Source organism: Volvox carteri (genome assembly GCF_000143455.1).
Source record: "Volvox carteri f. nagariensis unplaced genomic scaffold VOLCAscaffold_139, whole genome shotgun sequence".
NCBI classification, from domain to species: Eukaryota; Viridiplantae; Chlorophyta; class Chlorophyceae; order Chlamydomonadales; family Volvocaceae; genus Volvox; species Volvox carteri.
This window is the reverse complement of record NW_003307682.1, coordinates 73,535-89,476: the sequence shown is the minus strand read 5'-3', so window position 1 is coordinate 89,476 and position 15,942 is coordinate 73,535. Positions and strand designations below refer to the sequence as shown.

The 15,942-nt window shown below is 53.2% G+C and overlaps 3 protein-coding genes across 3 annotated transcripts in view; 2 read left to right on the top strand and 1 right to left on the bottom strand.

Annotated features, from left to right (window-relative positions):
- Positions 1-305: 305 nt before the first annotated feature.
- VOLCADRAFT_100702 (uncharacterized protein) lies at positions 306-2,067 on the top strand (the record flags this gene model as incomplete). Its single annotated transcript, XM_002959229.1, has 4 exons — positions 306-362; positions 428-856; positions 1,845-1,936; positions 1,983-2,067. Coding segments are annotated over 4 exons (663 nt in total), but the record flags the coding sequence as incomplete, so codon positions are not given.
- Positions 2,068-5,042: 2,975 nt separating this feature from the next.
- Positions 5,043-10,566, top strand: VOLCADRAFT_100701 (uncharacterized protein; the record flags this gene model as incomplete). The annotated part of the gene is made up of 8 exons (XM_002959228.1): positions 5,043-5,207; positions 5,643-5,882; positions 6,393-6,580; positions 7,022-7,197; positions 8,255-8,489; positions 9,184-9,263; positions 9,613-9,704; positions 10,471-10,566. The coding sequence occupies 8 exons, from the start codon at positions 5,043-5,045 to the stop codon at positions 10,564-10,566; spliced, it is 1,272 nt and encodes a 423-aa protein (XP_002959274.1).
- A 1,478-nt stretch (positions 10,567-12,044) lies between these two features.
- The window catches only part of VOLCADRAFT_108546 (uncharacterized protein), a gene marked incomplete at its 5' end in the record, with an annotated part of 5,593 nt that continues 1,695 nt past the window's right edge, over positions 12,045-15,942 (bottom strand). The window contains 6 exons of the mRNA XM_002959225.1: positions 12,045-12,171; positions 13,513-13,831; positions 14,040-14,073; positions 14,169-14,653; positions 14,864-15,110; positions 15,305-15,670. Of these exons, the coding sequence (XP_002959271.1) occupies positions 12,100-12,171; positions 13,513-13,831; positions 14,040-14,073; positions 14,169-14,653; positions 14,864-15,110; positions 15,305-15,670 (1,523 nt within the window). The 3' untranslated portion in view covers positions 12,045-12,099. The remainder of the gene's footprint in view (positions 12,172-13,512; positions 13,832-14,039; positions 14,074-14,168; positions 14,654-14,863; positions 15,111-15,304; positions 15,671-15,942) is intronic.

Sequence of the window (15,942 nt, the reverse complement as noted above, 5' to 3'; positions counted from 1 at the left end):
ACGCTTTTCAGCCCACAGTGTAATCAACGTCATACATACATACATACATACATACATACATACATACATACATACATACATACATACATACATACATACATACATACATACATACATACATACATACATACATACATACATACATACATACATACATACATACATACATACATACATACATACATACATACATACATACATACATACATACATACACGCGCACTTGTGTCCTAAACTTTGCATGTATTTCCTCTCCCAACCCCCAACTCCCAACACAACACACAAACACACGCACGCGCGTGCAGGAGGTGTTGCTGCAGCGCAATGACGTGGAGGCCTTCCTGCTGTCCAGTCTTCATGCGGTGCGCCGGAAATCGAGTGAGAAAGCCTCTTCCCCCGACAAGACAACCACCAACACCACCACCAGCAGCAGCAGCACCAATACCAACAACAACAACAACAATCACAGCAGCACCAGCAACAACCGTCGGCTTCACATGTGGACGCGCCAGGTGGCGGTGCCGGTGGTGGCCATGTGGGCTCAGACTTCCGAGATCTTCCCTGGGAGGACAGGGAGCGGGTGCTGCGGCTGTTATTTGTCAAGATCAACAACCAGGCTCAGCAGGTGCACTTCACGGTGCTGCCGCCACACCCGCTGGTGGCGGCCGGTGGCGGTGGCGGCGGCGGCGGCACGGAGATGCTGATGATGGCGGCTTTTTTGGGACGAGATGTACTTAGGCTTTATTCGCGAAGTACGACCGGACACATTTGTGCGAAGGGGCTGCTTAAAAAACTGAAGCCCACTGTAACAACCACACAAGACAAAAAAGACAGCTATAGACAGCTACCGTTGGCGGTACACGTCAACGGGCAAATGGCAAAACCGTACAATGCCCACGTCACAAAGGAATGTCGTAATACGATATTTTACGTGAAGTTTATGCGTTTTTTCGCTCCAATGTAATTGGATCTTTTCTATCTAGGCCAGGAAATTTTAAGACAAAGCTGCGTCCTGGCCTCGCAATCCACAATGAGAAAGATGGGGTTTTGAGAACCTACGTTGCAGTCTAGGAAGGACAGGTAGGAGAGCGCCTGAGCAGGTTGCAGCTCAGGCGAACAACTCCCTCCCAACCACCTAACCACGGCATTGGACATCGGCCGCTCTATCTGCCTTTCCTCGCACATAACTAACTCCACCTCGTGACACTCCTTGCAGGAAAGACTTCTCCTCGCAAAGAGGAGAAGAGCGCTCTCTCTCTCTCTCACACACACACACACCTCCACCGCCCCTCTAACCGTCGAAGCAACCTTGCCCTACGGAAAGGGCGTTTCCTAAATAGGCCATTACGCGGCCATTCTTGCGCCCAAAGGATATTTTATCGCGGGAGCAAAATCTTCACCTCACCTCAGTCGGTGGTGAAGTGGTGAAATCGCGAGTGATGAGACCCAAGCACTCGCTCACTCACGCACACGCATCATCCCGACAGCGGCAAGTACAGTGCTGCACTGCAGTTCAAGTGGCGGGCCCTACCTGGAGGGTTTTAGGTTTTCCAGACGCTCGACGATCATCATCATCATCGTCATCAACATCATCATCAGCTCTTTGGCAAGGAAGCTGGCCCCCTCGCTGCCACCCGCCGCACCGCCATCATCATCTCAACATCCCCTCCAGCGCCACCTCTGCCACCGCATCTCCCACCATAACCCCCCAACGCGGGAGAACGACTATCCCCACCACCACCACCAGCATGACCGTCTCCACCATTACGAACGTCGCCAACGCCGGCAAGCAGCCGCGTCCTAGCAACTGCATCCTCCCCACCCTCCTCCCCACCCTCCTCCAGGCCTCTCCTAACACTTCGCCTGTCCACCTCATCGCCCCGAGACGCCCCCAAAGCGTCCGTGCTCCAAACGTGCACAACACTCCGAATCAGGGGTGCACCGTCACTCTCCTCCCCCTCCCCCTCCTCGTCCTTCTTTAGGGCAGCTGCAGACATCTTTGGTGAATCGTCCTCCGCCAAACCCCTGACGAGTGTTTCGGCTGGCACCTTGGTTCCGGAGCTTTGACTGGCGCTTGTGCTGCTGGTGCTGCTGGTGTTGGTACGGATGTTGGGGTCCAGTTTGTCATTGGCTAGGTGGCCAGCTGCGCCTTTCCGTACTCCATGCGTGCCGTCAAAATACGTCACCAGAGCAAACCCCCCAATCATGAGCAGCAGGCCCACGATTCGCGCCCAGTGGAGGGGCCGTCGCCTGGCGGCCACGTGAGAAAGTTGTACGGAAGTTGTACGGAAGCGTACGGAACGCAAGCACAGGCAACCTCGGGGTTGAGGAAACGCAGGTTTTGATTTCATATCGCATTTCACTTCACTTCATTTGCCTCCATTTGTATCGCGCATTCTATTCTACACACGAGAGTATGATCTGACGACGGCGTCGCGCCACGTGCTCGCCATGTATGTGTGGTGTATGGTGTGTGGACTCGTGCGGATTTCAAGCAGGCGAATCTGCTCCCACCAAGAACAGCCCCTGAATGACAAGACGCCCCAGGGGGCCCCAGACCTTCCCCCACACAGCCCCCGGATTCCCCCAAGCACTCCACAACTGGTGCCCTCTGTACTCACCTCCCCGTCGTGATGCTCCTGTTCTAATAATCTACTCACCTACTCCCAAGCCTCAGCCAAACCAGCCCGGCTCATCCCCTCTACCTCCCCCCCCCTTTCCTCGGACCTCTTGGGCACCGGCAGCAGCAGTCCACTTCCCACTTTCTCACATACGGTTACCCCCATTCCCCCCCACTCCCCCCACTGCGAAACCGCATGTTACCTGAAGCCCACCCAGCCAAGTGCGTCGAGTGTCACGGCCGTGCTGAGCTGGGCCGTCACGAAGATGGCCATCAGGGCGGCTGCCCCCAGCGTTCGCGCGAATATGATCACTACCGCCACTTACCAGGCGCCCATCAAGCCGCCCGTCCAGGCCCACCAAGGGGCAGCTACAACAGCAGCAGCAGCAATAGCAGTAACAGGAGAAGATCAGCAGAAGTAGAAGTTCGGCGAGGAATCGGATTTTTTAGACGGCGTGGCTGGGTTTCAGTTCGGAGAGGTGCGAGGGCGCAGATGGTTTCGGGGCGCGTTTGTGAGGCGGAAAGAAAGGTTCTGAGCGATGGATTTTCAGAGACGTTGCGGATTGATTGGTGTTTGGTGTTTGGGGTGCTTTCTGAAACTGAGAGGTCCGATGTCGCCATGGCACTTGCGAATTTCGTTCTTGTGCGGACGCGGTTGGGGTTGGGCTTATTAAGCAGCCCCTCGCACAAATGTGACCGGTCGTACTCTGCCGAATAAACGGGACGTACATCGTCCAAAAAAGCCAGGAGCGAATTTTGCCGCGCGGATGCGCGCTTTCGATTCGCAAAATGCGCATGCGTAAGTGTATATAAATTTTCGTGGAGAAAGGACGAGGTGCGCCAGCGCGTTGCGCAGGTGGGCATGTTGGCCACAGCCGCACGCGGCATGCAGGCTGGACTATTGCGTGGCTGCTTTGCAGTAACTGAAAGCACCGAAAGCCTACGTCGTAGCTTGCAAGACTGGGCTCGTGAAACTGCCGCGGGAAGAGGAAGCGTCTGGCGAAGAGGCAGTTGTGTGCAAGCAAACGGTCGCGTTTTTGGTAGTGCAACGTATACAGCACCTTGTTCAGAGTAAAGTCAAATTACAAAGTTGCGCAAAGTATAACATACATAAACTTAATTAAACATAAGAACAGATAAGACGTTTAGAGCCTTGTCGGTGACATGGACGCCGCTGTTGGCTTAGAACAGCTATTTGCTGTGCATAGGGACGTGCCCGCGTTAGCCGTGTTGCAACAGCTCAGGATGGATTTCAGCCAGCAACAGCCTCAAGAGCTGCTGCACAACCACCGGGAATGTCTTCAGTTGGGCACGTGTAGTTTTGGTCGGCGGGGTCGGGCATCGTACGCATTGCGCACAGAAACCAAGGTGCAGCGTCTCTGTAACATCGCCAACATATCCGGTACGCGGTGGCAGGCTTGCCGAGCACGAAATGAAGGGGGGGTCGCATCTCACCATCAACTAAGCATGCATGTGCTCGGTTGAATGCTCGGTAGCGTGCGAGTTTACCCCTATCAGGATGTTTGTTTGCATATCCCTCCAAGCGAGAGGGCTTGGACCTATGCTGATGTTCGTTCCAAAAAGTAAGCTGAGCACTGATGCTACGGTGAAAGGTATGCACGTAAATTCGCCCGTGCGCCAAACGCCCTGTAACCAGCTTAGACTAATCTCACATTCCATTATGCCACTGCACTTTCCTCTCCAGCCTGGCCCCATTCTGTTGCTCGCAAACGTACTTGGGCACCTTACAATCCAACACCATACGGGCTTTAGAAACGCGGGCAGCTGCTTCACAAGGACCCCCCTATTTGTGATGTTCCATTGTGTGGGGTTCCATCCCTTGCTGTTGCACAATCTCACTCCTGACACGATCTACCTGCGACCGAATGGCGGTCAGGTCCTTTGCCGCTCAGACCATACACATCGACCAGCCAGAATACCACCAGCGCTGCTAAGCCGACAACGAAACTAACAATTGCCGCGAAACTGCGACCCGTATGGGATCCCAGAGTTGAGTTGATGCCGCTTTGTGTAGCTAGGAATGCCCCTGCGACCGCGGTGCATATGCATCCGGCGATGTATGCAGAGCTGGCCTCTAGGCCACGCCGTGACATTTCTCACCAGGTGGAGCAGTGAGCATACTAGGATGCATAATAGACGATGCACTGAAGTGCAGCGCAGACGGCGTTACGTTCTTGTACGGCATTAGTTCCCAGTAATGTAACAAGACCAAGGTCATGAGATATGTGACGCTTGCTATTTTGACGTGGCTTGGGAAAGGCTTGGCATTATTGCTACTTTAAAGTCGCACGCTTCAGAGCTTCGAGCTTACCCATCTGAGATATGGCCTCGCGTAACCACGAATGATCTTGTGATGCATGCTGAAATTTCCATGTTTTGTCTTTTTCTATACAGCAAAGCCATGCCAACGCTAAGGAGGGCTGTCGTTGGTAGAGCAGCGCTTGCAGCGCTCGCCGCCCTGCTGATGTCAATGGCGGGCCTGGCGCAGTCTCAGATCAACCCAGGCATGCCTTTGTACCAGCTTCATGGATCAGGCACATCTAATCCCGCGTTACTTATCTGGCGTGTAAGTCGCACCAGGGGGAATCAACACTTGTAGGCTTCGGGTTTCACGCCTGGTTGTCCATCTGATCCATGCGTGCGAACAAACCTTGCTGCAGATCAGGTTGCCTAGGTTGCGAGGTGCATGCGATGGAATAGCTTTCTTGTATCCACAGCAACAGAGCTGGAGCTGGACAGCGTTTTCAGTATCCACGCCGCATGCAAATGAACTGCCCCCGAGCATTTAAGCGATATCTTTACTGTACCATAACCGTGTTTGAGGCAACGCCATACGTCCAACTGTTAAAGTCATGTTTCATTCTTTCTATTACTAGGTTCTAACTACCTCCCAACTACCCCCGAACAACTACCTACCAACAACGATTCACAACTCCCTTGCACCTTTCATAATTTGAACCCTGCCTCTCTCCCGCACCTTTTCCGCTCTCTTTACTCGCAGGTCATGGACACCATGATGGCCCCTACAAAACCCAAAATCGCCATGTCGTACCGTTCAATGGGTTCCGGAGCCGGCGGTGACGAATTCACAGCCCTCAACTCTTCCGCCTTCAGCTGCGGAGATGTTCCCATCAGCCCAACTAACTTTAACCGAGCTCTGCAGCAAAACAACCCCATGATGCACGTGCCGTTCCTTGTTGGCTCTGTCTCCATATTCCACAATATCCCCGGCATAGGAGAGGTACGGCAATACGGCGGCTGTGCGCTGTACGGCGTACGACGTACAGCACCTTTGAGAGGATATGCTGTCAGGGAAATGGGGCGGTGCTGTAATAAGGAGCGGGCCAACAGGATTTCAGGGGCAACACGGTTTTGAGGAAGAAGATTAGTAGTCCTGCCTAGTGACTTATTCCTTGCGTATGGAAGCACCCACAGCCCATATAGGTCGCGGCTCAGTTACTTGAGATTTTACTTCACCACCTCGCGCCGTTATCACACGCAGTTTAAGTATAAGTTAAGTGCTCAATTAATAATTCCCTTTCTTTTGTTCTTCATAAACCCTAAAACCCTCCCCCTTCTCCTTCTTTCTTTTTGTCTGTATGTATGTCTCTCTCTGCGATGAAGCTTCGACGCCCTAATTTTTAATTGGTTCTTTTACTTTTCTACACAAAAGACACGTTTGCGACACATGTATATATGTATGCATGTTTGTTTGTCTGTTTGTGTGTGTGTGTGTGTCGGCTGTGTGTAGGGCTTGTATCTGCCGCCGTGCACGCTCGCGAAAATGTTTCGAGGCGAGATTTCCCAGTGGAACCATCCAGAGATCGTAACCAACAACACCCACCTGCCGGATCTGGCCAAGATAACCGCCAGCATCGGAATCGTACACCGAAACAACGGTTCCAGCAGCACGTACGCGCTTACTCACTACCTCAACAAGTAAGATGAGTGGTACGACATGGTTTCCGAACAGGAGTTCCAATTTGAATTCATGAAGGAATTCGGAAGCGAGCGGATTCCACTGGAGAGACTTCAAATTTCAATCCATTTTTTTAAAACAAGGTATTTTAGATGTTTAGGTTTTACTAAGTTAGATTGCGGTACTCAAAATGATGGGTTTTAGGCTTGCAAAACATCTACAAACTATAGCAAGAAAAACGTAACCGCCATTCCTGCAGTATTGATTTTGTATTGTCCATTTGTTTCTCCGAGGGAGCAATAATCTTGGCATGGGAAAGACCGGACGGACATAAAACTCATCCCACCCTACCCTACCCTACCCCACCCTGCCGTACCCTGCCGTACCCTACCCTGCCGTACCCTACCCTGCCCTACCCTACCCTGCCCTGCCGTACCCCACCCTACCCTACCCTGCCCTAGGGCCTGCCCCGGGGAATGGAGCGGCAAGGGCCAGGGTGTCGGTGTGACCATTTCCTGGACCTCCATCCCGGCAGCCCGCAGGACGATGGTGACCAACTCCCAAACCATGGTGGAGCAGATCGCGACCAACCCGTACTCGCTGGGCTATGTGGAGAGCGGACAGGGACTGCTGGCAGGTAGTGGGGTCGGGGGCAAGGGGGGGCCAGCAAGGGGGGGCGCCCAGCAGGGGTATGGACGCTTTTGGAGGAGTGATAAATATGCTCTTCTGGCCTCTCTACCTAACACCTAATCCAAGGCAGCGACACCATCCTCTGTTCGAATCCGCTTGTATCACTCTTCCCGGGCGTACCTATCTTCAATTCTCCCGCCCTGCCTCATTCACTCCGCCCCGCCGGGACACTCTCCGGAATCCTGCTTGTTTGTATGCATGCATGTATGTGTATGTATGCATGCATGTATGTGTATGTATGCATGCATGTATGCATGTATGTATTTCCCGTTCTCCTCTCTATCTATCTATGATTGCGCCCCGGGTTCCCAGACCCCCACAAATCATACACACACGCCATACCCCACAGCCGTCAAACACACATACATACATACACATATATATAGGGTTGGCCGGAAGTTTAGGTTTAGAAAATAATTTAGATGCCATCTAATTAGATTTCTATATAGATTTTAGATGAGGCCATCTAAACCGTTTAGGTGGGCATCTAAACGTATCTAGTCCATCTAATGCCTATCTAAAGGCCGGTGACCGGATCCAGACCGTTTAAACATGAGTCATGGCACGCGAAACAGCTATGTTGAAGGTAACTTTAGTGTCATATCCTTGCTCCGCTCTATTACATACACAAATAGACGTAAAAATACACAATGGCAGAACCAGGACCCCAAAAGCCGATCACATACAAATACAACCACCAGACTTTCGACGCGCCACAGTACGCAGCTAAGCTCTGCGAAGCCAAGCGCAGCATCAAAGCCGCAGCGTACTGGTCCATCTTCGACGTGTTGCTCGTAAAAGGCGTTGTGAACCTCGTCTGCACCGTTTGCAACAAGTCCTATAGCGCGAAGAACCGTCAGCTGTCTGCCCGGATCACTATGTGAAGCACCAGAAGGACGTCGCCAGCACGGTCGGAAGTGAGCAGTCCGGGGCGCCCACAACCAACAGCACGAAGCGCTCGCGCGCGGAGGAGGGGCCAGTTCGGACCTTCTTCCTCGCTGCAGTGCAAATCGCCACCTTCCTGAAGCACCTGGCTCTTTTCTTCTTTAAGTGCAACATCGCCCTCCACCTGATCGAGCACCCCGACCTCGTGAAGGCGTGCAAGGCTGTTGGCATCACCCCCCCCAGCCGCAAGAAGCTTGCCTATACCGTGCTTGACGAGGCGTACAGTGAGGTGTCGAAAGACGGGCTGTTGTCGTCTAATGCCGTGATGTTTCTGTCGTTTGCGTGGTGCGGCCGGTGGGCAAGGACAACTGACTGCGTGACGGGTGTGTGGAGGTGAAACCCCGTTGTCGCCAGTCGGACAGGCCAGCAGAACAGAGCCCGACAGCTTTGCATCCCAATGCGGGCGTGTCCCGCATGTTGGCATGTGTACTTTGGTGGTTCCGTTTGCGGTTGGGCCGACGGTTGGGCCGCGGGGCGCCTAATTACACCCCGTGGCGCCATCCGACACGCGTCTGTAGAGCGCCCATAGGGGTTCGCCGTGTTCCCAGTGTCGAGCGGCCCAAAAAAATATTGGAAAATCCAGGAAAAGATAAAGCCGCATCGTGTTCAGGTCAAAATTCTACCGTTTAGGCAGTTTTCCGTTTGGCCATCTAAAGATTTACCTAATTAGATTAGGTATCTAATTAGACTTCTAATTAGATACTTTTTCCATCTAAAGATTTTGCCAACCCTACATATATACTAGGTTCGCCGGGTAGCTGCCACGGGTGAAATATACCGCCCTGTTTCACACATACATACATACAAACACACACCCGACCTATGTTTGTCATAGGGCTGGATGAAGTTCAGATCTTGAATGCCAACAACCTCAAGCTCACCTCCAGCGACGCCACCATCGCGCCCGAGTCCTTCATCGCCTCCCAGTTCCCCCTCGGCCCCTCAACACCGCCGACTGGACGGCTGTCAACCCCGTGTATGGCCCCAGCGACGCCAAGAACCAGTGGCCGCTCACCCTGGGCACCTACTTTTATGTACGAACAAATCTAGCGTATTTAAATGAGACAGGTGGGTACGGGTGGGGTAAAAGGGGCGGCTTGGCGGTCTTTCGTTGGTGGGTGGGGTCGCGGCAGGACAGGGAGATTGAGGGGCAGTTTTGGCGTGGGGATATTGAGGGGTTGGGGGGGTGTTGATGGCTGTGGATGGGTGGGTGGAGGGGGCCGGGGGTTGTGTGTTTGGCGGCTTGGGGGTTTACAAGCGGATTATGGTGGAAGGTTGGGTGTGGATGAGGCTATGTGAGTCTCGATTAGGCCCCAGGAGGCGGCGTATGTGTGTATGTCGTTGCCTTTTGCGTCGTACTACTATTCGCCACTGAAACATTCCCCCCGCCCATCGTTACCCCCCTTGTCCCCTCCAGGCGGTCTCCTGAAGCTCTTTCTGTCGTACATGCTGTCTGATGACGTGGCGGCAATCATGCCGGAATACAGCTTTACAGCACTGCCGAAGAAGGTGCGTGTATGTATGAAGATATGGAAGCGGGGCCGCGCAGGAAGGCTGTGGGCGGGTGAAAGGGGGAGACCCCGTGTATGCGTGTGTGTTTCCCTCCTCTCCCCTCCTCCCCCCTTTTTAACTTTCCCTTTTAAGAAATACAACTTAAAAACAAAATGCCCTTCAGATATTAATTTTCCATATTAAAAAGGAAAGTGCTAATACGCCCCCAATCCATTTTTTTCATCATTCATAAAAATGCACATGCTTTACTCTTAATATTCTCAAATTCAAACCGCAACTTAAAATTCTCAAACCGCAGATCCGTCGAGATTTGACTTCGCTGTTGAGCAGCACCATCGTAGATATGTCGCCGCCCGTGTGGCGCTCAGAGAACGGCACAGAAATCCTCGACTGACAGCGCGACTTCATGTTCAGCTCCAAGCGGGACTCGTACATCATGAACACCTGTGGAAACGAGGCGGGGCGGGTCAGTTAGGAGCAAGAATTGCAGGGTGACGAGGGGCCCCAACAGCCTATCCAAGATGCTGTAGTACGTCATGACGGCTGCCGTCCGGGTATGGCAAAACGAGTGGGGGGTGGAAACGAGGCGGGGCGGGTCAGTTAGGAGCGAGGATTCCAGGGTGACGAGGGGCCCCAACAGCCTATCCAAGATGCTGTTGTTCGTCATGATCCATTAACCCAAGGTCATTCCTACTACAAGTAGGTCGGTGTTTCTCCTCCTGCCTGCTCACCAGCTTCCCTACCGTGATTCCGATTGACACAGCATGTCTTTGCTTTGCCACTGGGCGCTTCCATGTTGAATCTGCCACTGTCCCCAAAAGCAACACCCCCGCCAATCAAGCGGGCTGCCCTACAGTGAGCAGAGCGCCTATACCTTTAGGACCGCATCCCCAAGGGCTCCTTCTCGTTTGTCAACCGTAGCAAGTCGCTGGTATAACAGATTATTGATTATTGGAATTTACGAAATGCGCGCTGGGGAAGAAGGGTTGGCTGGTCCGCTCCAGGGAGGCTTCATGTCTCAGCGGGATGGCCCGGCAGGTTTGTTTTACAATAACTTCATTGATCCTTGCGTAAACTTCAGTCATCACCTATTGTGGGAACTGTCCAGATTTTACAAGGTTATTCTGTGAAATGATTCCTCGTCCGGTGTGGTTCACGGCATCACGACGGCTTCTTGGAGCGTGCTGCAGTGGCACAGCATATGGCTCACAAGCCCGCTGCACTTCCCGGTTTCCTCTTCGATGCCGGAGAATCTGCCGAGCTCATGACCTTCACGTATGCACATCATCTCGATCGTCTGAATCACCTGAGTCCGCTGGAGGGAAACAGATCCGACGTGTTGGATTCTCAAGCTTGAAAACCTGGACGGACTTCTGTGAGAAGATGGGCGTTTCCAAAGATTTCCCCTATGGTTTAAAAGCAATGACCAGCAAATTTCCTCCCCCAACTTCACAAGAGCTTGACGTCGCTGTTTTAACGTCCCAATGGCATACTCCAGGCCGGTTCCGGCCCGGTTCCGACCTAACGGGTCCAGTTAACGAGATGGGTAACCGGTCTGTAGGATTACCGGGCGAACCGTTATCCGTTAACCGTCCCCAGTAATTGGTAACCGATGTCGGTAACCTGGCATGAGCAAAAATGCATTTCTGATTGCAACCAGTTTCTTTGTGACAATGCCCATTGTCACAAGGTTCATGCCCACGTGTCACACCCCGACAAGCTTGAGGAGGTTAAGGCAATGTGAATGCCGGGTGACAGGGGTGACAGTCTTGTGCAGGCACATTTGGAGACTAGTTTACACTGAGATTGGGGTGATGTTGGATTAGAATACTTGCAGTTCATGAAATTGAGGAAATGTGTTGCATAGGCATATCCAAACGTTTCAGAGGGACGTTGTTTTGTAACAAGTTTGTTACGGGCGAAACAAACTGGATTTCCACAGTCCCACCACTCAAAGAGCTCCCCACACCATCGCAAAGTCCCTTTTTTATTACAGACACATGTAACAAGTTGTCATAACTTGAGATTGTCGATATATGACTGCTGGATTGTGACCAGGCCATCTCCTTACATGTCTTGCTGCACCAGCATGAGCAGTGATCCCTTCTGTTCAAAATTTTCAGGCAACATCGCAATGAGGCAAAACATTGTGCCGAATCTGCCGTACAAAGAGTGTTCGCTACTAACGGACGAATACATAAGCATTCATTTACCTTGAAAGAATAAAGGAATTCTATAGCTTCATACAAATTCGCCTATCAGCAACTCTCCCTGGTCGTTCAAAAGTTGGTGCTGTTCACGGATGACCGGCCCTATTTGCCTACTACTAGGAGGAGGCGATTTCCATGATGGCGTAGTATTTTGAAAATCTGTTTGCATGATTTTGAAGGGTTTATAATTCTATAATATTGCAGTGCATTCGGTCCTGCAGGCGGGCCGTATTCTTGCAGTTCTGTGACGCGGCCTGTGGTCAAACATGAAGCACCCGAGCATGCCGCATGTAGCAAAACTGCATTGGATTTGAGGTCTACATAATCCTGGGTAATATTAAAATTATTTTGGTGCAACGGCCAACGTCTTTTTATGAGATGCGTTCGGACCGCGGGAAGTTGCGAGGCCCGCAGCTGAACTTTGTGGGTCGCGAGCATGAAAACAAGATATTGTTGTTACAAAGGCACTGCAATTTTGCTCTGTGACCCGACCAACGGTATTCGCACGTGCGTGTGCGTGTGCGTGTGCGTGTGCAGCCGCGTGCCAGAGGGCCCCTCACGTTCGTCCTGCTCCTTACACCCATGACACCTCCCACACAACGTATTGGGGGACGTGGTCACGATCATCACCATACATCCGATACGTCAAAAATCTTACTGCTGGTAGCAAATGCTCAGCGGAAACCCAGCACCGTACATCTGCGGTGACACAGCACCCCAACTCAGATCGAAGCAAGGAAGAACATTGTATTGTGTAACACAGCAAAGCCAAACGCTTTGGACGGCATATTTGTACGGAGATGTTCTCTGGTCCGTTGCATCTACTGTGCAGGAGAGCGCCTGCGAAACATGCCGCGCATGCGGAGCACACAAGGCAACAACAAAACGGAAAGGGCAAAAGGCTTGAACCTAAATGCTAATTCGTGGAGCAACACGCAAACAGATAACTAGCACTGTCCTGTCCCACATGGTATGCGCCGCGTATCAACGAGCACTACAACATGGCATGCCTGTGCACCGGGGCTGACCAGTATTCCCATCTGGAATTGGACACACACGTTGTCTCACGCTTCAAACCTCACCCAACCCCTGGAAAACGTCTCCACAGCTACATATGCCACGCCACTTCCCAGCAACATCCCACTCCTGAACATTGCTAGCTGTCAGTACTTCCAGGCCCCCTGCATCCCTTCCCCAGCCGCCTCAGCATGATCACCATCCACCCACGCACCCTCTGCCTCCCTATCCACCTCCTCGTCCCCTTTCCTCATCCTCACCCTTCTACACCTTCCTGGTCCCCTTCCTCATCCTCGTCCCCCTCCCTAACCCTCGTCCCCTTCCTCACCCTCGTCCCCTTCCTCACCCTCGTCCCCTTCCTCATCCTCATCCCCTTCCTCACCCTCGTCCCCTTCCTCATCCTCATCCTTCTACACCTCCTCGTCCCCTTCCTCATCCTCATCCCCTTCCTCATCCTCGTCCCCTTCCTCACCCTCGTCCCCTTCCTCATCCTCGTCCCCTTCCTCATCCTCGTCCCCTTCCTCATCCTCATCCCCTTCCTCATCCTCATCCCCTTCCTCATCCTCGCCCTTCTACACCTCCTCGTCCCCTTCCTCATCCTCGTCCCCTTCCTCATCCTCGTCCCCTTCCTCATCCTTGTCCCCTTCCTCATCCTCGTCCCCTTCCTCATCCTCGCCAGTCTCCACCTCCTGCCCACCATTGCCATGAGGCCCAACAAGCTGCATTGCTAACTTGGGCGCACCAGATCCACGGACTTGCGCTCCCAGTTGCCGTGCATCAGGCATCTCCGCCAGGCAGTCGTCCAGGCATGTTTCTGGGACGACTTGAGTCCCAGGACCCCTGGCAAAAGGCTGTGATGGCAGGTCCTCGTGGACACCACCCTCGGAGCCGGATTGGCTGCATAACGGAGGTGGAAGCTGTGACGGCAGCACACTAACATGGTTTTTTTGAGTGGCTGCTGCTTCAGCAAGAGTTGCAAGCCCCTGCTCGTCTGGAGAGTCTGCTGCACCAGTGCCACAACGTAGCCCACGATAATACACGCGCGCCTCCTCTGCAGCTTTCTCAGCGTTTCTAACCTCCCTCTCATCTGACCCTGGTTCCTCACCAGACACGCTTTGCATGGTAACCGCCTTGAGCCCCTGTCCAGAGCGAGGCCCACCTGGTGCGCTGGTGTCCTTCGGCGTCGTTAGGGGCCTTGGCATTTGTGGCCCTGTGACGTTGACTGGAAACCCACAGCACTTGGCAACCTGCAAAACACCGTCGAGCCGGCTACCAAGCTTCTTGATGACCTGGGGTTCCTCCAGATCCCTGTCGTTGCCGAGCTCTGGTGGTCTTCCAGGGTCGTTCACACGCTTGGGAAGGCTTGCCTGCCGCTGCTTGGGAAACTGCAGAAGTTCCTTCATCGTGTCGTTCATAAAGCGGTTTGGCATGGCATCTGCCGCCAAGACCAAGATGTCGTTCACAACGACGTCGGTCTCCATCTGCTTATAGTAGCTATAAGCTGACTTCGCTTCCTCGTGCTCCGCAGATTCCAAGCATGCCGCCTCCTGTTTGGCGATTGCAGCATAGAGCTCCTTCGCCTCCCGCGCAAGCCTCTCGGACGCATCAAGCAGTGGCTTCACCACCTTCTCATTGGTGGCCCTCAGTCTTCCAGCGGTTTCACGATGCCCGGCAATGGTGGCCTTGCTCGCCTTGTATGTTGCCTCGGCGTCGGCCATCCTGCACACACGGGGTGTGAAATGCTGAAGAAAAGCATGGCTCAATACATATGGCATTGCGAATGAAGGTGTAAAGTTAAGCTCCTAGCCTTCTCCTAGTAGGGTACCCCAAGTAGGATACTGTACGACATAGGTCACCGGCACCACACATGCATCCGGGTTGTCGCTGTGCTTGCAAGGGAAAGACTTCACGTTCTTGTCATATGCTTACTTTACATGGTCGGTGGTGCTCAAGGTGTCCCTAATCTTGGACAGCGTGCATACAAAGGCCGAGTACAGGCCATCCTCCTGAGTCGCGTCCAATGACACCATCATGTTGTATACCGCTCCAAGGTGCATAAGGTGGTGGTTGAGCTCTGTGGGTATGTTTGATGGGTCGAACAGGCCATCTTTCGCAGCCCTCGTGAGCATGCTGAGGTAGTGCTCCGTGGTTGCGTGCGGTGCTGAACCTCGTACACCTGTCCAGTAACGGGAGAAACATGTCAATGTTTGACAAAGGCATTTCAAGTAAGGCCCTGTCAGGAAGGTTAGGGGTTGGTGAGAGGAGAAGATTGAACATGCACAGCAGCTTTCGGATTACAGCAAAGGCAGCTGCCTGGAAAACTGCTGTTTCCAATCCATCGTGGGCAACTATTTTCAGCGTGAAACTAACCTTCTAACAAGTCCTCCAAAGGCGAACATGCAACTTGGGTGTCAGAATCTCGGGGCAGGGCAGCAGATCCCGACGCCTCGCTGTGGTCAGGATGCTCATCGTGAAGGCGAGCGTGCCTCTCAACCCTGTGGCCGTCATCATCGCTCCTTTCCCGAACGGAAGGCATATCGGCTTCACGTCGTTCGTTACCACCGTGACCTCCGTTTCCGTCCACGCGCGCCACATCGTCATCATCTTCTCCTTCTTCTTCTTCCGCTTCTTGTTCTTCTTCAATGATGCACAGACGACGCTTAGGGTTTCCCTCCCCAGCTCTGGCCTGACGCCTCTTGCGAGCTGCTGTGGGGCCCATAATATCTGTTGTGTCTCCTGAGTGGGGGCTGGGTTGTGTGATAGGCGCCGCTGCCGTTGCCACTCCCGCTGCTGCTGCCGCTTCTGTCGCTGCTGCCGCTGCTGCCGCTGCTGCTGCTGCTGCTTGGCGAGCAGAACGCCGAAGAGCCTGTTCAGGCACTGCTGGCGACGCAGTCGCCGCCGCCATCGGAGGTTTGCTCGGGGCCCCAGCAATATGTGCCACTGCCGGTTGAATCGGCACAGGCCCAGGTGCTGCCGCCGCAGGGGAACTGATTTGCCGTGGAGGCACA